Below are 23,254 nucleotides of genomic sequence, written 5' to 3' on the forward strand. Positions count from 1 at the left end.
AAAGCCTTCCAATTAAAGTAGGGACACACAACGCAAACTTTCTTCCAAACGAACGTGTCACAAAATTCTCGCCTTCTCCGAATATGGCATCGCGCGTCAGCATTGGCAACCTTACCTCCTCCGCGCCGTATATTAATTCCCCTCACTTTCGCTCACCACTTAAGATTTCCAACAACCCCTCTCTGCAAAACGCTTCGCATAAGGTACTTATGCGCGATAAGACTGTACTGGTAACCGGCGGAGCCGGTTACATCGGCAGCCACACCGTTCTTCAGCTCTTGCTCGGAGGTTTCAGAGCCGTCGTCCTCGACAACCTCGAAAATTCCTCCGAGGTTGCCATCCACAGAGTCAGGGAGCTCGCCGGCGAATTTGGGAACAACCTCTCCTTTCACAAGGTGCTCCTCCTTCTCCTTCTATTGCCTGTTTCATTCAATTTCGATTTTTTCGGTGCCTTTTCTCGTAAGCAAAGTTTTTTTCGGGATTCATAATTTCGTCGATTTAGGTTTAGATTTGTGAAAATTTGGGATTACGGTGGGTCAGTTTTGTGCTTATAGACGGCAACGGGTTAATTATAATTTACATGTGTTTTGGCGTCATTGGATTTGGTGCTCTGTCGGTTTCGAATTCAGCTGAAAAGTTCATGATGTTCTTGTTTGATGTGATGTAATTTTGGGGAACGGCTGGTCTATTTTGTTGTTAGGTCCAATCTGATAATATTGCTCTAGACTGTTCCAGTGGTTTCGGTGATGCTTAATTTGTTTTGCTAATTTTTGTTTTACAAATATTCTGGCAATGGAAACCATAGATGACAAGCACTTTAATTGCTTAATTTTACAGCTTGTTGTTTAATTATTTTATTATGGTGATGGACGACGCTTTTTGTTATACTTTTGCCTCTGTAGGTGGACCTACGGGACAGAGCTGCTCTAGACCAAATATTTTCTTCCACACAGTAAGGATTATGAGAGAAGCTTCTTTCTTTTTATGATTCTGATTTGAGTATGACAGAAGTTATTTCAATATTATTAAAAGAGATTTATATGTCGGTGAATATGTTCTCTTTGTACATCATTAGCCTTGCAACTTTTTCTCACCTCCTTTTTCTTTTCTTGCAGATTCGATGCTGTCATACATTTTGCTGGACTGAAAGCAGTAGGAGAAAGTGTGCAAAAACCTTTACTATACTATAACAACAACTTGACTGGGACAATCACTCTATTGGAAGTCATGGCTGCCCATGGATGCAAGAAGGTAAAATCCTTCTTGTTTCTCAGTCCTGCATGATAGACCTTAACTGTACTGAAAGAATATTATTAATTCTCAAACTGCTATGGCAACCACCCGTAATGTCTTTTACTTTTTTTTTAGAGTTCCTTCTTATTAATCAGATACAACATGTCTATATATCCAGTTAAATTGACTCAATATTACTTACAGGACGTATTATTTAAATTGATTCAAGTTATTTCTCACCTCACTTGGGATGAGATGTCTGAGAAGGTTAGGAAGGTTAAGTAGTCTAGGGTGAATCAAAAGATTTTTGACTTTGTAGTCATATGATCTATGACAGCGACAACCATGAAGGAATATGTTTTACTAACATTGTCAAATATTCATGTGGCTCTAGTTGTAATTGCTTTTGCTGCTGCAATTTCTGTTGGTTTTTCTAGGATGTTTAAGCTTCTCATTATATGCATGAAAATTTATTTTCAAGACAGGAAGGGGAGCCACCTTGTTCATCCTCGTCTTTAATGGGTTACTATCATAGTCATTAGTTGTGTTGGTGGAAAAGTATTAAGCCTGTAGGATACCGTTGTTTGTTTACATACCAACACCTTGAAGTGTCTTGTGAGGTTGATTATACCTTCTACAGCTTTGACGCTCCATTCTGCTCACCTCACTGATTTTGTATTTAATTGAATGATTTCAGCTCGTGTTTTCATCTTCAGCAACTGTATATGGTTGGCCAAAGGAGGTTCCATGCACAGAAGAGTTCCCTCTGTCAGCAATGAACCCATATGGACGAACTAAGGTATGACTAGGAGTGTTTGTTGGAAGGTGAAACTTGGTTTTGATTTGAATTCTGTGTGTTCGCCATCTGATACGATGTTTGTTTTTCAGCTTATCATTGAAGAAATTTGCCGTGATGTCCACTGTGCAGAGCCAGATTGTAAAATAATTTTGTTAAGATACTTCAACCCAGTTGGTGCACACCCCAGTGGTTATATTGGGGAGGATCCTCGTGGAATTCCAAACAATCTCATGCCATTTGTTCAGCAAGTAGCAGTTGGCCGACGGCCTGCACTGACAGTTTTTGGAAATGATTATAATACAAGTGATGGCACTGGGGTACGCTCTAACTGACTTAAATTTATGCACTGAAATTTTTCCATGGAAAAGAAAATTGCATGAAGTTTTATCCAATCTTATCATGTCCACTGTTTCCTTGGATTTGGAATATTTTTGTTTTTTACCAGTTAAACTTCATATATGATGTACACATCTTGAGTTGCCTTAATTACAGTTTGGTCATTTATTACCCATTTCTTGAAGATCTACTTTTAATGTCTTCACCAAAAGGATCTTACTGGATGGTTCTCATCATTTTTGTCAGGTTCGGGATTACATTCATGTTGTTGATTTAGCAGATGGGCACATTGCTGCATTGCTTAAACTAGATGAACCTAATATAGGTATTATTCTAAAGTTTTCTTTATCTTCTATATTTAACTCTGTCAGCTCTGGTGATTTCTGAAACAGTGACAATGTGGTAAATTTGTATTGGTAAAATTTATTTTAATTTTCATGGTGTATTTACAGGTTGTGAGGTTTATAACCTGGGAACAGGAAAGGGAACATCAGTTTTGGAGATGGTTAGAGCTTTTGAAATGGCATCTGGAAAGGTAATAGAATAATGTATCTTTTTCTGGTCTTATATATGTCAATTGTCAACATAATCCTGGCTGTCAACTTTAATGCCATTTTTTAAAGCATTTTGTTGTTCACATTCTGTTTTTCTCCTTTCTTGGGGGCGGGATGTTTTAATTTTTGCTGAGAATGTGGTCAATTTAGTGCTTCATTTGCATTCTAAATGAAGTTATGTGCTGTGTTCTCTGTAATCTAGTCATTTTATAGTTTGGTTTGGTGTTAGCCCGCTTGGGGCCTAAGATAAACTTAGGACTTGAAACTGCTATCTAAATTGGTTGCTCTAACTTTAGTTGTGTTGTGGTTTTGGATATGGAGCTTCTCGAATTTAAATTGGCTTGTTTCAGTTATCACCTTTGCTAATTGCTGTATCTCTATGGATTGCTATAGAGACATGAGAAGTCGGCAACAAATCTTATAACAAATAATTTCCCTCTTATATTTCATATTTAGTTTGTTTATTTTCCTAAAACGTAGAACATCTTGAACCGAGTCATTTTCATTTGTATTTAGCTATTATGCAGTGCATGTATAATTAATTCTCCTGACTATTCATGTGTTCAGAAAATTCCACTTGTGATGGCTGGCCGTAGACCTGGTGATGCTGAAATTGTTTATGCATCAACAAAGAAAGCGGAAAGAGAGCTTAAATGGAAGTAAGTGTTAATTGGCTCCTCCTCCTGAATATCCTAGATAGATAATAAAAGCTTAATAGTATGAAACAAGACTTTCTTGATAAATTCTGGTTTTGTGTAGTACTTTCATGCATTTTACTTTAAAAAAACTTTTATTCACTTCTTTTCCAATTTTGTTTTTTTTTTCTTCTAAAAATTCATCTTACGTGGCAGGGCAAAATATGGCATTGATGAGATGTGCCGTGATCAATGGAATTGGGCTAGCAAAAACCCTTATGGCTATGGAGATCAGGGCTCCACCGATTAACCACTTAGTTTTCTCTTTGGGTTCTTTTCTGAACTCACCCACACCGTAGTCCGTAGGTCTTGTGAATTTAGTTTTCCCAAAAGCTTTTCTTTCTTTAGTGATCTTAAGGTGACAAAGTACTTGTATTATTACTATTTATAGTTACATAGTAAATAAGTAGTGGTTTACTATACTGTAATTTAAAGGTTCTCTAGGTTCCTTCTTACAGGTTATTGATTATTAGATTCGGATTCTCTCATGTTCCACATGAGCAGCATCCTGTTTTGTAAATCTAAATCACATGTTTGTTTAAAGTGTGACTAACAGGTATCCTTACCTCATTATTGAGATTAATTTATTTTGAATGTTACCTTTAGTAATAAATAGCATTTTTCATGAAAAATTGAATTAATTATCTCCCATTCGAATTTGCTCGACTGTTGGTCACAACTAATGCAATTTTGTGTAGTAGTCGATAGACTCCGACCACCCCATTTTTGACGATAATATATGTTAGAGATACTTCAGAATAAACGCCACAACAATTTTAACGGCTATACAACATGCGCTTAATCTGAAGTAACTTGCTCTTGTTAAAACAACTTCTTGGTTTAAGTATACTATCACACAAACATTATATGGTATTCAGTGAGCATATATTCCGGAAACCTGTTATAAGGGACTATTTTATTTTGGTTAGTATTCTGCAAGTTAGGTATTACCAATATTTTATTTGAAGTTGAAAACCAGGACAAATGGACTATGACTTGGGAGTTAGGAGCTTTGTCAGTAAAGGTAAAATCAGTTCGATATTTAGAAAATAAAATAGTGGATTATAACAAAGTTGCAGTTTATTTTTTTCTGATAAAAGTTATAGTATATTGATCGTGTATTTATAATTAAATAACACTTACATATTTATTATTAGTATGGTATTTTATTCTCTAAAATTGTGTGTAGTTAAAGTATTTTAATGTGTGATTCTATTTTTGGATGATTTAGAATTAGAAGTAATTCTTCAAAACTTTCAAGGTTTGCGAGGTGGAAAAGCCAATTTATTATTAGGATGTACAAATACTATTGAAGTCATAGTGTTCTTTTTTTTTTTTTAACTAAAATAAAAACATTTATTATCTATCTAAATTTAGAGGTTGTTTGTTGTAATTTTTTCATGAAAAGGTTTTTTTTTTCTCTAAAAATGTGTAAAATTAATGCAAGGCAAATGAAGTTGCAATTGAGACCACATTTCTTAAACTCCAACGGTACAATTACCGGTAAGGCGGTGGAGCAATACGCATGCAGAATCAAATGAGCCCCACCACACAACAGCACAATTCAAATTAGGCAATCATCGCATGAGCATTTAAATTTGAAAACGGGAAGGTACTAATGATCAAAATAATAAAAAACAACCAAATGAAATAGTAATTTTTAGTTGCTAAGATAAAAATTCGTCACACTTGTATCATAATTTGCTGATATTATTATTATTTTTTTTACAGAAATTTGCTGATAATTTATTAACTCATAAGATGTTATATCCAAGTTCAACATAAATGTTAACAAAATACAAACAATTAAACCAAGCGTGGTAGCATAAATTTAATAGATGAGGTCTACTAAATAATAAACACGACCAAAAATCCAAATTCCAAAGATATATTTTTTGTTTTATTAATTAGCGTTCCCTAACAATTAACTTAAGAATGTTGTAAGTTGTAAGTTGTAACGGTCAATAGATGTCATAATGCAAAACCTTGCCATGACTCGTGAGAAAAGGTGAAAGAAAACGAAAAACTCGCGAGTTGAAGACTTGAGTCAAGCTATATACTGAATAGCTCGTCCTTCCAACACAAATTCATTCCGCGCACTAAACGAAAGAAAAACAGAACCACACAAAAAACAAATTCACAATTAAATCTGTGAATGGAGAACCTAATTTCTTTGGTGAACAAAATCCAGAGGGCTTGCACCGCTTTGGGTGACCACGGCGAAGCAAGTGCCTTACCAACTCTCTGGGACTCTCTCCCTGCTATCGCCGTCGTCGGTGGCCAGGTTTTCAAACTTTCACTTCAATTCTCACCGTTTTTTTTTTCTATTTCTCAGCTAACGGCTTTTGTTCTGAGAACGTTTTTCACTTCCTTATTTTTTTTAGAGCTCTGGAAAGTCCTCGGTGTTGGAAAGTGTTGTTGGCAAGGATTTCTTACCTCGTGGATCAGGTAATTATGCTACTAACAACTACACTCGCCCTTTTAAACTCTAATTAGTTGCATTACTCATGTGATGTGGTGCATGCAACACACTTGCAGGGATTGTTACTCGGAGACCCCTTGTTTTGCAGCTTCACAAGATTGATGAGGGTGGCAGAGAGTATGCTGAATTTCTACACCTCCCCAGGAAAAGGTTCACCGATTTTGGTACTGAACCAGGCTCTAACTTTTATTTATTTGTCATTGCTGATTATTACTTGTTACTTTTGGTGTTCCTTTTTTTTTTTCTGAATGATTGTTTCATTTACAATGTGAAACTTTTTTTGATTTTTGTTAATATTGATAATAATGTCATTGCGCAGCTGCTGTGAGAAAAGAGATTCAAGATGAAACCGATAGAGAGACTGGACGAACAAGACAGATTTCAAGTGTTCCAATTCATCTTAGCATATATTCTCCGAATGGTATGTTACATAAATATGTCACCTAGAAAGAATTATATGTAAAGTTGTGGCACGGATTATTTGTTAATTTTCATCTTACTATGACTCCTTGGACATTTGCAGTTGTTAACTTGACACTCATTGATCTCCCTGGCCTTACAAAGGTAGCTGTAGGTAAGCAACGAATTGGATGTGTCTTTTTGGTCCTTGGTTTTGTAACAACCCTATGGGAATGGTTAGACTTTTATTATGGAGATTGGATAGTGACATGCTAACAGATGGTTTTTTAAAATACAGAGGGGCAACCAGATAGTATTGTCCAAGATATTGAGAATATGGTTCGCTCCTACATTGAGAAGGTAATAGGAAACTCATGGAACAAAATTTGCAGGACACCATATTACATTTGCCTCCCTGCTACAACTTATCTAATATAGCTTTTCTAAATACAATTTACATTCCTAGAAAATTGATCTTGCTAAGTTGGCTGATTGTGCAAAAACCTAGCCATATTTAATTTTCTTGATCTTCATTGGTTTCTCAACACCTAAGGGACATTCTTAAATTGATTTCAACGTTTGGTAAAATATTATGTGGTTTACTAAATTTGATGTTAATCTGCAGCCAAACTGTATAATTTTGGCTATTACGCCTGCCAATCAAGATCTTGCAACATCTGATGCAATTAAAATATCCCGTGAAGTGGATCCCACTGGTAATTTCATATTCTATTTTCTGTAATCTTGATTACTGGTTGTTCTGCAATTTTAATGGTTCATTTGGGTTCCCAAGAATCAATGAGTTAGAAAATGTACATTTGACCAAGATTCAAATGGATGAGCAATTCAATTGATTTGAACAGCTTGAAGCAAATACTCTATCGATGTTCTAATTCTATCATTATTGATTTTAATTTTAAGGGGAAAGAACATTTGGAGTCTTGACAAAGATTGATCTTATGGACAAGGGTACTGATGCTGTTGAAGTAAGTTGATCATTTTGTAGTTATACAACGACAATGTATCATATTAAATTATTGATAAGGAAGGTGGATAAAGTTTATACTGCCAAAGATTTCTTGTGTTTTAAAACATTCTTTCTGCTGGAGTTAATATTACCATTACCTCATTTCTAATTTGTGACATAAACCTGAAGAACAGGCACATTTTTATTTTCACAAGTGCAAAACTAGCTACTTGATTCAGTACTGATCCCTATTACATATATAATTTCTTCAGATGTTGGAGGGGAGAGCTTATAGATTAAAGTATCCGTGGATCGGTGTTGTCAATAGATCACAAGCAGATATTAACAAGAATGTTGACATGATTGCTGCTAGGCGTAGAGAACATGAATATTTTTCTAATACCCCTGAATATAAGCACCTTGCTCACAGAATGGGTTCTGAGCATCTAGCAAAGATGCTTTCGAAGGTACAAAAATAACAATTTATCCTTATAGAGCATTAATTGAATGAAATATATTATTTTTTTTATTTTACATTATTATTAATAATACTACTGCTTGGAACATTTGATTTTACTTGTTTCTAAGACTAAATCATAATGCTTTATATCTCAGCATTTGGAGGCAGTAATCAAGTCCAAAATTCCTGGTATCCAATCTCTTATCAGTAAAACAATTGCTGAACTTGAAGCTGAACTGAGTCGTCTGGGAAAGCCTGTTGCAGCTGATGATGGGGTAATTTTGCTCTTCATAGCTCAACCGATTTGAATTATAAATTTCCAAAAACTCTTGATTATTTATGTGGTCCACTGTTGAAAAAGGCCCTGTATTTCCATCCTTCGTCCTTGTGTCTTTGATGAATGAAGTCCATTCCAAGTTTCCAACTATTCATCCATTGATTCTGGTGAACTGAATTAAGCTAGGGTTATTGAAAGATAGTGGTATCCTATAGCACTCCAATTTCAGGGATCTTAATATAGCATTCTATATTTGAATTTTCATATGATTGATTGCAAACACATGCAGGGAAAGCTGTATGCAGTCATGGAAATATGCCGCTCATTTGATCATATATTCAAAGAACATCTTGATGGCGTGTATGTATTATCTTTTTGTGCTTTTATTTTAAAATAATTCAGTGCCCTTATCGTTCTTGTTTCTTAATTATCCACGTGCTTCATTCATTTTCTAAAACTAACTACAATAATTTGCTTATCCCCTATAGGCGACCTGGAGGTGATAAAATTTATAATGTCTTTGACAATCAGCTGCCTGCTGCTTTAAAAAGGCTGCAGTTTGATAAGCAGCTTTCGATGGAAAATATAAGGAAACTTATCACGGAAGCTGATGGGTATCAACCTCATCTAATAGCTCCCGAACAAGGATATCGTCGCCTCATTGAATCTTCTCTAACTACTGTCAGGGGTCCAGCTGAGGCAGCTGTTGATGTGGTATGTGTAAATTGGAGATCAGTGAATGAAAATTATTGTTAACAAGCACATTTTTTAATGGCCCTGATGCACATTTCCCTTTTGCAATTGACACACTAAAATTTTCTTAAGTACTATTTAATTATTGTTATTTAACATTCACAATTATGTGTACGGTGTACCTCTTTCAGTTTTGATCTCCAGTCAGAAATATTTTTGAAACTTGTATATTGGATCATCATTCACTGTAAAGAAATGGTTTCCATATAATAATAATAATAAATACAAATTGGAAGTTTGCCATTGATCATCACTCATCTCTGTGTAAATTTATTTGTTCCCAAAAACATTTTTTGAGATCATGTGTGATAGAAATTACATGTGGAAAATTTGATAAATTGGCCTCCTTGATTAAAAAACCTTAGCCTCAATATTCCCAGAAGCAGCCTTTACAGTAAAAATTTACAAATTTTCAAAGTTGGCATTTTTATTTATCATGTATTTAATACTGTTGTAGTTTATTTATTTACTTGTGCAACTTTTCATCTTTGCTGATCTCATTTTTCTTATTTATTAATGTCATTTTGAATTGTGTTACCAGGTTCATTCCCTATTAAAGGACCTAGTTCACAAAGCTATTAGCGAGACTCTGGTATGTTCCTCTCCATACTGAAATTTGGTGTTTCTGTTGTGCTGCTATGTTTTAAGTTTAATAGGTTTGGTCCTCCTTGCAGCCAGCGTCTTTAATTTTAATGTTGAAAAATATTCAGTTTTGTTTGCTCAAGGAAATAAAATATGCATGGTTGTGGGCCTAGATGCTGTCTAGGAAATAAAATCTGTAACCTCTGTATTTGTGAACTTTGTAATGCGCTGAAATTAGAGAGATGCCAAGGTTTAATTCTTTGATCAAAGACACTTCTAAATACATTGCCATAATTTTTTTTAAGAATAAAAACCAATTTGATGTATAGTCCAAGTTTTCCTGGGACAAAGAACATGCTTTCTTTTGTTAGAAAGATTTTATATGGGTCTTGTGGACTGACTGCCAGGGTCCCTATACTTTGTCTCATCTTTGTCTCTATACCTCAAATTCTACATTATACGAGCAATTTTTTATTTTGATATATTTTTATATACCTACAAATTCTACATTTTAGTTCCTATATTCTTGGTGGTGTAAAACTCCTACAAAATGGAGGTATAAGGATAAAACAAAAAGAATGCTTGTGTAGAGACTAAAAAAATGATTTATTGAACTTTTCTTATTAAACTATGACAATTTGGAATTTATTGAATTTTAGTTTTCACGCACTTGGAGCAGTAATCTCCTTCTTCAATCCTTTTTAATCCTAAGTTTTTTGGCATTATCATCCCACTTCCATAGCTGATACACATATATGTTGTTGGTCTGGTTAACTCGCAGGACTTGAAGCAATATCCTGGTCTGCGTGTTGAGGTTGGGAATGCTGCCATTGATTCGCTAGAAAAAATGAGGGAGGAAAGCAAAAGAGCAACGCTACAACTAGTTGATATGGAGTGTGGCTATTTGACGGTTGATTACTTTCGGAAGCTTCCTCAAGATGTTGATAAGGGTGGCAATCCTACACATTCAATTTTTGATAGATATAATGATTCATATCTTAGGAGAATTGGTAAGTTTTACAAAATTCATTTTCTTACTTGGACTGAGAGATATCATGCTCTCCCTTATAGTTTAACCTAAGTCTGTAATAACTACTAACAGTATTGGTATGTATAAACAGGAACCAATGTTCTGTCTTATGTCAATATGGTCTGTGCAAGTCTGCGGCATTCAATTCCCAAGTCAATTGTCTATTGTCAAGTGAGGGAAGCGAAACGAGGCCTACTAGATCACTTTTTCACTGAGCTAGGCAAAATTGAGGTGCGAAATAACCTGTGTTCCCTTGTTTTATAATGTATGCTTTTGGCTATTCATTTATTATTATTAACGTTTATTTTTATATTTTGGCTGTTTTGTCATTTAGTTTATGTATTTTCCTGATAAATTAAACACTGATAGTCTGCATAAATCGTCTTTGCAGCCCAAGCGTCTGTCCTCATTGCTGAATGAGGATCCTGCAATCATGGAAAGGCGAAGTGCCCTCTCAAAGAGGCTTGAGTTATACCGGAGTGCACAAGCTGAGATCGATGCAGTTGCATGGTCTAAAGTAGATATGATATAGATGTGTATGCTACATTGCGTTATTGTTAATATTGATTGAGAAATCTCTCTCTCTCTCCTATTTTTGTTGGGCTTTTTTGTATTGTAAAACGCATACTGTCATTGTCATCTTTACAAGTCTGTCTGGTTGTTGAAGGGAAAAAAAGGGAGAGAGGGTTTTTGGTGAGATAATTTGAGTGTCTTCATGCCTTTTGTGTAGATATTTCATTTTTGTAATTCTGTCCCAACTTTTCACTCGTTTCAAAAAATGTTTCTCGCGAAACAGCAGCATAGAACAATTTAATTTAAGCATTAAATTAATGTGTTTCAAGTATTCACCCAAACTTTCCTTATTCGATTCGATCAATGTATAAGGATTTCCTTCCAGACTTATTTACTTATTAGTATAAAGATAAAGATTCCGGCTTAAATGTAAAAGAATTTCCTTCGAGACTTCTTACTTTTATTAATATAACAAAAAATTTCCGCTCAAATGTATTAGATTTCTTCCAAGACTTATTTATTTTTCAAATAAGAAATCAACAACAACAACGCCTTATCCCATTGGGTGGGGTCGACTACATGGATCAACTTCCGTCATAATGTTCTATCAAGTACCATACTTCTATCCAAATCATTAAGTTCGAGATCCTTCTTGATAACCTCTCTTATAGTCTTTTTGAGTCTTCCTCTGCCTCGAATTGTTTGCCTTCTCTCCATCTGGTCTACTCTCCTCACTACAGAGTCTACCGGTCTTCTCTCTACATGCACAAACCACCTAAGTCTATTTTCCACCATCTTCTCTACAATAGGCGTTACTCCAACCCTCTCTCTAATAGCTCCGTTTCTAATTTTATCCTGTCGAGTCTTACCACACATCCACTGCAACATCCTCATCTCCGCTACACCTACTTTAGTCTCATGTTGGCTCTTGACCGCCCAACATTCTGTTCCGTACAAAATCGCCGGTCTTACCGTAGTCTGATAAAACTTTCCCTTTAGCTTGATCGGTACCTTTGCATCACATAACACCCCCGATGCTTTTCTCCATTTAATCCATCCTGCTTGAATGCGATGATTCACATCCCCTTCAATTTCTCGATCATCCTGTATTACAGACCCAAGATATTTAAACCGTGTGACTTAAGGGATAATATGGTCTCCTATTTTCACCTCTGAGTTAGATACCCTCCTACTTTTGTTGAACTTACATTCCATATACTCCGATTTGCTTCTGCTTAGGCGAAAGCCATGTGTTTCTAGAGCTCGTCTCCAAGTTTCCAACCTCTCATTCAACTCCTCCCTCGACTCTCCAAGGAGGACTATGTCATCTGCAAAAAGCATGCATCTCGGCGCTATCTCTTGGATTTGTTCCGTGAGGACATCCAGAATTAAGGTAAAAAGGTAGGGGCTAAGGGTTGACCCTTGATGCAAACCAATTGTGATGGGAAAATCGTCTGACTCTCCACCTTGTGTCCTAACACTAGTCGATACCCTATCATACATATCTTGGATAACTCGAATATATGCAACCCTAACCCCTTTCTTCTCTAGAGCTTTCCACAAAATCTCTCTAGGCACTCTATCATACGCTTTCTCCAAGTCAATAAAAATCAAGTGCAAGTCTTGTTGGTCCATGCGATATTGCTCCATCACCCGCCGTAATAAATAGATCGCTTCCATGGTCGACCTTCCCAGCATGAAACCAAATTGATTCTCAGTAACTTGAGTCTCTTTTCTTAATCTCCGTTCGATCACTCTTTCCCATAATTTCATGGTATGACTCATGAGCTTGATTCCCCTATAATTTGCACAATTTTGTATATCCCCCTTGTTCTTATAGATTGGCACTATCGTGCTTCTCCTCCATTCCTCCGGCATGCGTTTTGACCTCATAATTTCATTAAAGAGTTTGGTGAGCCACTCAAGACCTCTATCTCCAAGAGTTTTCCACACTTCAATAGATATGTTGTCTGGCCCCACCGCCTTACCGTTACTCATTCTTTTCAACGCTTCCTTTACTTCCTGTTTCTGAATCCGACGATAATATTTATAGTTCCGGTCCTCTTCTCTTGTGTCGAGACTGCTAGAGTCATATCCATATCCATCATTAAATAAGTTGTGGAAATACACCTTCCACCTTTCCTTGATTTCTTATTTTTCAAATAAGAAATCATCTAAATATAAATTATCTAAAGTTTTCACGCGTATAAGAATTTCCTTCATGACTTCCTTACTTTTATTAATATAATAAAGATAAAAATACATTAAAAAGAGGTCGCTTAAAAAAGAAAAGAAAAGAGGTATCTGTACTTGTTTAGTGTTGTTGTGCAATAAGAGATGCCGTGGTATTGATTGGATTATGGTTTCGCATCAGAAAGCAACCTCAGTGATCGAAACAGTGACGTTTTTTTTTGCAACTTCCACCTAATATCAATCATCCACTTCGACTTTAAGGTCAGGGGCCCCTTTCAATTTCATTTCCATTCTTATTAATCTCTTTTTTGGGATCTCTTCTCTGATTTTCACATCTTCAAGGTTCACACATTTTTTCTCTCCTTTTTATTCCTACATTCTATTTTTTATCATTCAATTTTTATTTGTTTTGCCCTTTTGCACATGCAAGGTGAATCTCAATTTCGTGAATATAATTTTAATCTAATTGTGGAAAAGTGAATGCTGAATGTGCATTGCTATAAGATTACAAGACAAGATGGGTTTTTTTTTTGCGCTGAATTCTAATTGAGCAGGAGTAGATATTTTGCTTCACAAGAGTGTGGTTTGAGTGCCAAAACCTTGTTATGGTCAGATCTCCGTTTTTTCTTGTTATATCTTCATTTCTTTTGCAGCTTATGTATGTGGTACATGCCATAGATTGCGTTGTGAATGACAGTGGTTTTTCAGTTGTTGACTTGTGTTATTTGTTGATAATTGAAAGTTTGAAACCATCAGAACGTTTGGGAGATAACCGGAGATTTCATTGACTACTGATCCAACTTCTTTCCCTTTTTGACCTCTGGCAATTTGTGCAGATACTAAGAAGGAAGGAAGGCGGGGAAGTGAGAAGTGTAATGGCTTCTGAGAGGGAATGTTTTGACCTCTCTGGACCCTTACATTTAACTTATGTTGACTGGTAAGATCTATCAAACAAATCTTCCTCTTTTTTCATTTTGTACTTAAATAATATCATTTCTTCACTGTATGTTGTGGATTTGTAGCAATTCTTCATTATGTCTAATGTGCCTTGATATTCAGTGCAGTATTGTTCATAATAGCATGTTTACATCAAGATACCAGCAAATATAATGTCTTCTGAGAACTATTTATCTTCTCTGGAGATTTTATACAGTACTCAGTTTATCAAAGACCTAGTATAGTTAGATTATTCTTCTTTTTGGCCATAAAGCTTCAATATTGAAATATTAGTTGACTTGATTAAGTAGATTTCGAATCCTAAAAGTTGCATCTGTGTTTTTTTTTTTGGCTGTTGGAATTTTGTTAATAGTTGATACAAGATTCGATTGTATCCAGGGATAATGCATATCATCGAAAGTCGGTTGCTGCTAGTTTGGTCCAAGGTGTTTATGTTCTAGAGAAGGACAGGCAAGAACGGCGTGAAGGTCCTGATGCTCTTGCACTGCCTTGGTGGGCGTTCTTCCACTTTAAGTTGTTTTGTTCGCTTGTCGATGATGTTGATTCTTCCATCTTTGGTGCTATTTATGAGTTCAAGCCTCCATCATCTATGTGCAATGACACCTTACATAGAAGTCCACGTTATGTAATTGCCTTCCGAGGGACTATAACCAAGGCAGACTCAGTTTCCCGTGACATCAAGTTGGGTATCCATTTTGTGCGAAATGGGCTTCATCAAACTTCACGTGCTGAGATAGCCATCCAAGCTGTTCGAAACATGGTGGCTACTGTGGGTGCTTCCAATATCTGGTTAGCTGGCCACTCGCTAGGATCAGCAATGGCAATGCTAACCGGGAAAACCATGGCCAAGACTGGCATATTTATTGAGTCTTTTCTCTTCAACCCTCCATATGTATCTGCTCCTATTGAGAGAATTAAGGACAAAAAATTGAAACATGGGCTTAGATTTGCTGGCAGTGTAGTAACAGCTGGACTTGCCATTGCTATGAAGGATAAGCAGAAGAAGAGTTTGTCCTTTGACCCATTTGCTGCTTTGTCTGCCTGGGTTCCATCCTTATTTGTGAATCCATCTGATCATATCTGCTCTGAGTATGTTGGATACTTTGAGCACAGAAGAAAAATGGAGGAGATTGGTGCAGGAAACATTGAAAAGTTAGCCACTCAAACTTCCCTTAATTGTCTACTGATGGGTGTGTTGGGGAAGGAATCTGATGAACCCCTGCACCTCATTCCTTCAGCTTCTCTGACAGTTAATCATACTCCTTCAAAGGATTTCAAAGAAGCTCATGGGATTCACCAATGGTGGAAACCTGACTTACGCCTAGAATCCAAGCTCTACCGATACTAATAATTCTTGTAGTTGTTGTAGTGTGTGTCTGGAATACTAGCACAATAAGGTTGGATTGATTATTTCTTTTTCCCATTGAAAGCATAACAACTCATTGTTGCTTTCAGATTTTCATGTATTTTGCGTGATTTTTGGGTACTCACTGTTAATCCAAGCACGCTGATATTATGTTGGTGGATGTATAATTGTATATTGACTTGAATTATGCTGTATCTGGTTTTCCATGTGAAGTTAATTTTGTAAATGAACAGTTCATGTTATAAATGCTGTTGTCACTTTTATATTGATGGAGATAATAGAATTTTTTTTGGTACATGAGGAAAGAAGAGATCAATCAACTCTAGGAATGCAAATAAAGAGTGTCCAATCCCTCGTTAACAGAAACTAAAGCAGACCATTAGGAGGAACAATCCAATGTTCCAAAAGGAACTTTGCGTACCTACACCGAGCTTAGCCGGAAAATTAGCTGAATCATTTGCTTCCCGATGAACCATAGGTAACGGTAACTTTGTGAAACTCCTCACAAGGTTCAAAACCTAAGTGATGTCAAGAACATAGTCATGACATTTTTTCCTGTAACAAATTCATCACTTCGAGAGCATATTATTCACAAATAATAACTCAAGCCCAACGCCAAAGCTGGATTGAGACCATTCTCAACAGCTATCAGTTCTGAACTTTGATGATCAAGTTAAATGAAAGAACTTCGTTCATAAGTTGATTCTTAAAGGAATAAACTCAATTCATTTTACTTTCTTATTTTCTTCTTTTCCCTGCGAGTGCTTATAAAAAAGTTTATACAAAGAGGATTTCAGTTGCTAGCAATTAACATTATTCTCATGAAGCTCAGTATTCCATTTGTTTACCTGCCAATGCCATATCATACTTCGCAACTTTGTCATCATACTTCGCAACTTTGTCGTCCTTAAAAAAATATGCTGCTTTATTGTTGACGATAATTATAAATATTTAATCACAAGATTTATGTCTATACTACATTAATACAGTAATAATTTAAATCTTTTATAATTTCTTACATTCATTTTCTTGAAAAGATTATTTTATGGACACAATACCTATTTTTTTATGAAAGCAAAAAATAATTATTTAATATATTAAAATAAAAAATTATTTTGTGGGCACAATTACCCCTATTGCTCTGTGTACAAGTGTACATATCTCTATCACCAAACATATAAATCAATTGGTAAAGAATTGTTCCAATTTAATGATCTTGTGTTTAACATTTGAATATATAATTATATTAAATATTCAGATGTATATCTTTATTATCCATAATAAATTTCTACTTGATTTAAACAAAATTATCTTGCATGAAAGATGTATGTGATCTTTAAAAAAAATCATGTCACTTGTGTGATTCTAATTATATTTTAAAAGATTTTTAGGGAAATATTTTAAAAGTTTTATCATTTACAAGAGATTTAATTATAATGCATTTATAAAATAGAATGAGATTTCTATAATGTGTAAAAAATAAATGGAACTTTGTATAGATTTTACAAATGAAAAAGGTTTTGTATAAGAAATACAAAATAAAAAGGTAAACTAATTTATTAAAAAAAGTATACTATCGAACGTGCATCTGCATCCGTGTTGGCTTAAGCTCACAAAAGGCAAAAAAACATCCTCCTTTTCCTTTTAAACCAATAGTTCCTATTCACTTTCTTAGTTGGCTTGTAACTTTGTAGTAATTTCGTTATTTAAATATCAAATAATTGACACCATAATATATACAGTTATCTCTATCTTTTTTTTCCAAAAAAAAAACAAGACATTTACCATCCTTTAAGTGACCTTCAACTTATATTGAAGGAAGATAATCCCTTATACTATTTTCATAATTTTGAAAGACAATTTATTATCATTTAGATAGATAGTTCCTGCTACAATATATTGGACTTTGGATGCTGAATTTAGCTCCTAACGCTAATTTGGTAACCCTTGATGAAAAGTACTGTTACAGTAGTAGTAGTAGTTTACAGTTACAAAATGGAAAGGTGAAAGAAACAAAGAATTACTGCTAAATTAGCACCGAAAACCTAACACCGATCCATCGTTGATGGCGATGGCGACCCTGCATTGAGCTTTGGCCTCCACGTGATGACTGAAAAGGTGTAACACTCTCACGCGCCCCGCCATCTCTATCCTCGACTCCATCTCCATCGTGGGCCCCACACTACTAGGCCCATCCACGGAGGTGGGCCCCAGGCCCAAGGGAAAGGACTGAACGGTGAAGGTGGCGGCCATGTACTGAGTCCTGCCGGCGGCGATCTTTCCGGCCGGAACGAACATGAAGCCGACCTGTCTGCCGTAGTAGAGAAGCTGGAGCGAGCTGTCGTAGTGGGAGAAGGTGCCTCGGTTAGGGTTCCTAACGGAGGCGTACTGGGAGAAGGTGAAGTTGACGGTGCCGTTAGTGGCGGAGAAGGAAGGGATCTGGATGGCGCTCACGGCGATTTTGGGGTACTGCGGCTTGAACACAGTGAAGTAAACGATGAAGACCACAATGAGAAGGAAGATCAAGAAAACGGTGGCCACGAAACACGAAGCTAAGTTAGTGCGGTTCTCGGGCTTCGCCATGGCTCGCTCGGTGTTGGAGTGTGAGGATGGATGGATTGATGTGGCAAAGTGAAACATAACCCACGCCCACGGGCACATGGACTGGCAGTGTCTCAAGAGATGGGTAGGACCATAGCTAAAACTTTGATTATTTGTTTTTTTGCCTTCAATCCAATTCTCTTTACCTGTAATTTTTTGTCTTGGAGTGGACACTGAACCCTTTATTTTCTTAACAAAATTTACATTAATCTCTAAAAATTACTATAGTTTATAAGCTAGAGTGAGAATTTTTCAATTTTACGGACCTTTGGGTTCAATCCTTATAATTTATGGGTCTGGGTCCATCCTATCACTTGTTTTTTTTTGTGAGAGTCTCTGTTGATTGAGGTAAAAAAACTCTCGCCCTCTTCTGAGGATGAATGTGAATGATTATTATTATTGATTACTTGATTCCAATCTAGTTTGTTGGACGGCTCATTTGATTTATATATGTACTGGCCAATTTAGGTCTTAGGGTGATTGATATATTTGATCTTGGGATTTTATTACAAGTGGTCCCACAATTTAGAATTTGACAGGTTGAGAAGGTTATTTTTTTTTATTTTTTATTTTTTTTATCTTAATGATCTATTAGTAGTATTTTGGGTAAATATTTACTTGGTATTTTAACGGTTTGCCATCGGCCACTACATAAAGTTTCCTTGTTGTGTCTAACAAAAAAAAAACAAAATTCCCTGTCGTGCCTTCCGCCCTATGCAACACTGGTGGTCTGATTTTGGTTCTCAATGCAGTGTAGTGTATGTGTAGGTTCTCTGCACCAACGTTGGTGTATTGGTTTCCTTCTCTTGAACTTGTTGAAGTTCAGTTATTCTTGCACCACACCACATGGCTAGCCGTTAGTGGTCCTGCTTAAGGAGAGATGGTGCCTACACTGAAAACTAATATTACACCTGCAATTTTCATATATTATACGCACAAACAAACTTGTTTAGCACATTGTCGTTATAAATCTGAACCGCCCATTATTGTTAAGATTAAATTAACAATTATTATTATTTAGGCCATCCATGGTCCAAAATGTTCAATGACCATTCGTCAAGAAGTGTTGTCCTTGATTTCAAATTTTGAATCACAATTTTTTTATTTGTTTCTCTAATTTAGAAAATATAAGAAGCAACAACAGATAAACAATAAGAATTAGTCAGGATGCTTGGATCGTGAGTAAAAATGCCTAAATAGCAGGCATCAATAATATATTTTTAGGAGTAAAATGCCCTTCTTGTGAAGCTTCTAAACATATTACAACTATATACACACAAGGCATTCATCCAGCTCCTGTGTTAACCACCCTTCACACAAACCTAAAATACATAAAATCTTAGTAGAATACATCTTATTCAGACCCTTTTAACTTCAACATGGCAATACAATTCTGAATAACAGTTCACGGAAGTGTATGAATGAGAGATGAGCAGGAGCTTCAAGCCCTATATATGTCCAGAACGCACCTAGCTACCCCATTTTAAACAATCTGCAGTCCATCCAAATATGGACTATAGTATTCACTCAATACATCCAAATATATATTATTGTTATTATATAACTATGAATCAAAGAGAGTCTATTTTGAAAGCTTATCAAGGCGGGAATCCATGATCTGGGAGACAGATTCAAGAAACACAGATTCCTCCATGCCAGGTAGCAATGATTCTTGGGCTTCACAAATAATCTCCTCGATGACAGATTCTTTGTTCAAATTTTCCCTACACATAATGCTTCCAATGTCATAAGGAGTGAGACCTCTCTCAACCCCTTTCTTCAATAACATTGTGGAGATTCGGAGTGTTCGTGCACACTCAACCGGGACATCCCACCCGAAATATTTCAGAAGCTCTATGTCTTTCTCGGCATCCAGAGATTTGATATAATCAACCGTATCAGGGGAGTAAGGCTGACGTGCTTGGGGCCAGTAAAGCCAATCAAATGTACAATCCTCAAACTGCAGAGAGAATAACGATTGTGTCAACACCTTGTACCAATGCAATACCCAACAACGTATGTTGATACTCTTTGACCACTTTTTCTATGGGCTAATCAGATATGTAAATAAATAATCTCTTTGGATAATGATTTATAAGAATTTTGAAAATATATAAAACAAATACTTGACATCCGGAGATATAAAGTTGGCCCAGTAATTGGAGAAGGGAGGAGGGAGAAGTATCAAATCCCCTATTTGATATTTTTTTAAAAACTAGCAAATTAACATTTGCTGATAAAAAAAATTACTTGACACAGTTTTCTTATTACAAACATAATAATCTCACATTGTAATGCAGGAGAAATGAAATTGCAAGGAAAAGAAAGAAAAGAACACGGAATGCTTACTTTCTCTGGAAGACAGTAGCCATGATCAATGGGAATGAGCAAAGTGTGACCACCTGCCTCTTTCCTGAACAATATATTTCCAGCATGCCTATCTGCATTAGCCATTCTTAGATCAAGCACGGTGATCTTATGCACCTCCTCCGCAGAAAAAGCCCCTGGTCCAAGGTCCTCACAGTTACCATCATTGCTCATAAACATCTGCAGGGACCCCACCTTGGAATGCTTTGAGGAGTAATCAAACCCATCTGGGTGGTTAAAGGCTTGGTGTAAGCACTGGACCATAACAGTTGGGGGAACCCCAGCAAAGCCTAGTGCTTCACCTGTCACCAACCGTGGCCCAGCTTTTGGATGATCTAATATATATGCTGCAACTTCTCTCATAGCTCCTTCTCCAACCTTTGTCCCTATTTTTAAACCTTCGCCATTAGAGGAAACCGGTAGGCCTTGAGGGTTATTAACCGCATTTGGCTCCTCATCCATGGGCTTGAAAACTGAAACATACTCCATACCTGCTGAATCTTGCATGAAGTAAGTCCCACCTGTGCCCTCGGAGGATCTGATAGGGTTATTCCCTTTCTTCAAACCATCGAATGTGGAGCCAATCAAGTCCCAAAGAAAAGGAAAAAAACTGACCTTAGGATTTACAAAAACTGGTTCCAACCAGAAATCTAAACCAGGTGGTGGTATCTTTGGTGTCACCTGATTCTCTTTCTCTCCCTCAGCAGAGCCATCAGCAACAACCGAAAGCTCCAAATCCTTGTGAACTGGTTTGGCATTAACCTTTGCTGAATTTCGAACCACCAAATGAATGACACCATCAGCATCATCAGTGTTGCATATATCACGGAAGAGCCTCTGGTCATGGAGCTCTTCCCCACCACAGAAAAGCTCTTGATCACCCTCAAGGTCAATGAAACCTTCTCCCTTCTTCTTCTTGATGCGTTGCTTAAGATACCCCACATTTCTATGTCTATCAATCTGAAACTCAAACTCCTTCCCACAGGCAGTCCTCACAACAATGAAGATCATGTCAGAGAGACGGAGAACCAAGTGAAGAACATTGCCAGCAGTGACACCGTAATCCTTGATGAGTGCATCCTTGCGGGCAAGCTCTCTGCCACCATAGACCAGCTTGTGCTTCTTCCCTGCGATTCCTTTGCATGCTTGAATCCTCATTTTCACCGAAGCTATGGAGTCAGACTCCAATACACGCATTGGTCTCAACGCACCGTCTACGGTTAGATATATCCGGATAGATTCGCCAGAGCAACGCCCTTGCCAATGCACCGATTTTTTCAAAATCGGTCTCACAGCAACCTCAGAAACCGACATCTTTCAAGGTTGAACAATTTTTTTTTTTCTTTTTCCTAAACTCAAGTCCTTCTAACTTAAGTTGTTATAATTAACGGAAGGAACCCATATACAACTAAGAAGAAGAAGAAGAAGAAGAAGAAGAAGAAGAAGAAGAAGAAGAAGGTCTCTCAATCAAAGTGATTGAAAAGACCCAAATAAAAAAAAAAAAGAGAGGAGAAAAAAAAAACGAATTTTTATGGAAAAATTGTCATGCCCAGAAAGGAAACTCTGGTGCTGTATGCCGTATAAAATGAAAGGAAAAAAGCAATGAACGAATCTCTCGTAAGAAGCTTGAATTAGGAATGGTAGCAATCGAGAGTGGATTCTTACCAAGGGAAAGAATCAAGGAAAAATGTTGGAGGGGGAGAGCTTAAATGGAAGCAGATTCAAAAGATAGATAGGGATTAATTTAACTAATTCCAGCGAGGGCCGATCTTTTTGTGCTCCAATAAACTTGTTGTTACTTCCCAACAGAGACGGAGAAAGAACGATATTGTAGCCGTTGGCTTTTTATAAAAAATTTGACCCTATAACGGGAACATTTTTTAGATAGTGCAAATCTATTTGTAACACCAGTAACAAGAATAATGCTAAATATCACGAAAACGAGTACGAGGAGCGTTTTGTTTTGTTTGGACTGTTACAATCTACGGACAACGGTAGACAAAGACATCACACCTACATAATTGCCCCTTGCGTCCGGAGTAACGTTGTGCATTAACAGAATAAACCTAAAGCTAAATTGTTGTACCTTAACGTTTAATTACATTATTAAAATGCTTTTACTCTGATAACAATCATTAAGTGGTGACAATTATTTTCATGCCGTTGGGTCATGCTATCGAGGCTGGGCGTCCTTAGCACCTTTTTTGGGCCAAATCATTAAAAAAAGACTACTAATGCATTCATTTTGATTTTCCTTTGATTATTGTTTGAGTGTATGCTTGTGGAGGGTGCATAAAAAAGATAAATAAATAAATTTGTGTGAAAATACTTTGATAATTTAATTTCTGAATACGGAAAAAGCGTGATAGATTTATACTATAGATAATTTAATAATAAATTAGTATCTAAATTTTACAATTTAATATTAAATTAGTTATCAAAAAATATAATTTATCATCAAATTATTTCTTGAATATTATAATTTAATGATAAAATCATCTTATAAATTTAACGCATGATTAATTTATTACATTTTTTTATATTTTCATAAATTAAATTTATATTTTTTATCTTTTAAGGATCAATTTATTACATTACAATTTTAAATACGAATTTCATTGTTTATCTAAAAAAAAAGTTGACCACATTCACTTAATATAACACTACCAATTTGTAAAGTAAAAAGGTTG

At 36.1% G+C, this 23,254-nt stretch overlaps 5 protein-coding genes across 8 annotated transcripts; 3 read left to right on the top strand and 2 right to left on the bottom strand.

Annotated features, from left to right (window-relative positions):
* LOC114425492 (UDP-glucose 4-epimerase GEPI48-like) lies at positions 1-4,200 on the top strand. Its single transcript, XM_028392435.1, has 9 exons — positions 1-395; positions 903-952; positions 1,116-1,251; positions 1,931-2,032; positions 2,122-2,349; positions 2,615-2,693; positions 2,821-2,903; positions 3,490-3,581; positions 3,774-4,200. Exons 1-9 carry the CDS (start codon positions 84-86, stop codon positions 3,865-3,867), a joined length of 1,176 nt encoding a protein of 391 aa, XP_028248236.1. The 5' UTR covers positions 1-83; the 3' UTR covers positions 3,868-4,200.
* Positions 4,201-5,682: 1,482 nt separating this feature from the next.
* LOC114425501 (dynamin-related protein 5A-like) lies at positions 5,683-11,421 on the top strand. Its single transcript, XM_028392447.1, has 16 exons — positions 5,683-5,901; positions 6,002-6,065; positions 6,156-6,263; positions 6,419-6,520; positions 6,623-6,673; positions 6,797-6,858; positions 7,124-7,214; positions 7,420-7,484; positions 7,738-7,932; positions 8,081-8,200; positions 8,492-8,562; positions 8,691-8,916; positions 9,497-9,547; positions 10,319-10,547; positions 10,659-10,798; positions 10,959-11,421. The coding sequence occupies exons 1-16, from the start codon at positions 5,773-5,775 to the stop codon at positions 11,097-11,099; spliced, it is 1,845 nt and encodes a 614-aa protein (XP_028248248.1). The 5' UTR covers positions 5,683-5,772; the 3' UTR covers positions 11,100-11,421.
* A 1,957-nt stretch (positions 11,422-13,378) lies between these two features.
* On the top strand, positions 13,379-15,859 carry LOC114425511 (GDSL esterase/lipase At4g10955-like). 4 transcript variants are annotated; one of them, XM_028392465.1, is made up of 3 exons: positions 13,379-13,534; positions 14,110-14,210; positions 14,609-15,859. In XM_028392465.1, the coding sequence occupies exons 2-3, from the start codon at positions 14,149-14,151 to the stop codon at positions 15,576-15,578; spliced, it is 1,032 nt and encodes a 343-aa protein (XP_028248266.1). In that variant the 5' UTR covers positions 13,379-13,534; positions 14,110-14,148; the 3' UTR covers positions 15,579-15,859. The 4 variants fall into 4 exon arrangements, with proteins under 4 accessions (XP_028248266.1, XP_028248272.1, XP_028248279.1 ...); XM_028392471.1 differs by lacking the exon at positions 13,379-13,534 and adding an exon at positions 13,538-13,615; XM_028392478.1 differs by lacking the exon at positions 13,379-13,534 and adding an exon at positions 13,681-13,703.
* A 1,581-nt stretch (positions 15,860-17,440) lies between these two features.
* On the bottom strand, positions 17,441-18,376 carry LOC114425540. Its single transcript, XM_028392486.1, has one exon. The coding sequence runs from the start codon at positions 18,255-18,257 to the stop codon at positions 17,628-17,630; it is 630 nt and encodes a 209-aa protein (XP_028248287.1). The 5' UTR covers positions 18,258-18,376; the 3' UTR covers positions 17,441-17,627.
* A 1,000-nt stretch (positions 18,377-19,376) lies between these two features.
* LOC114425547 (phosphatidylinositol 4-kinase gamma 2-like) lies at positions 19,377-22,515 on the bottom strand. The gene is made up of 2 exons (XM_028392493.1): positions 20,547-22,515; positions 19,377-20,157 (listed from the first exon to the last, which is right to left on the bottom strand). The coding sequence occupies exons 1-2, from the start codon at positions 21,876-21,878 to the stop codon at positions 19,780-19,782; spliced, it is 1,710 nt and encodes a 569-aa protein (XP_028248294.1). The 5' UTR covers positions 21,879-22,515; the 3' UTR covers positions 19,377-19,779.
* Between the last annotated feature and the right edge of the window lie 739 nt (positions 22,516-23,254).

Source organism: Glycine soja, chromosome 1 (genome assembly GCF_004193775.1).
Source record: "Glycine soja cultivar W05 chromosome 1, ASM419377v2, whole genome shotgun sequence".
In the NCBI taxonomy this organism is placed as follows: Eukaryota; Viridiplantae; Streptophyta; class Magnoliopsida; order Fabales; family Fabaceae; genus Glycine; species Glycine soja.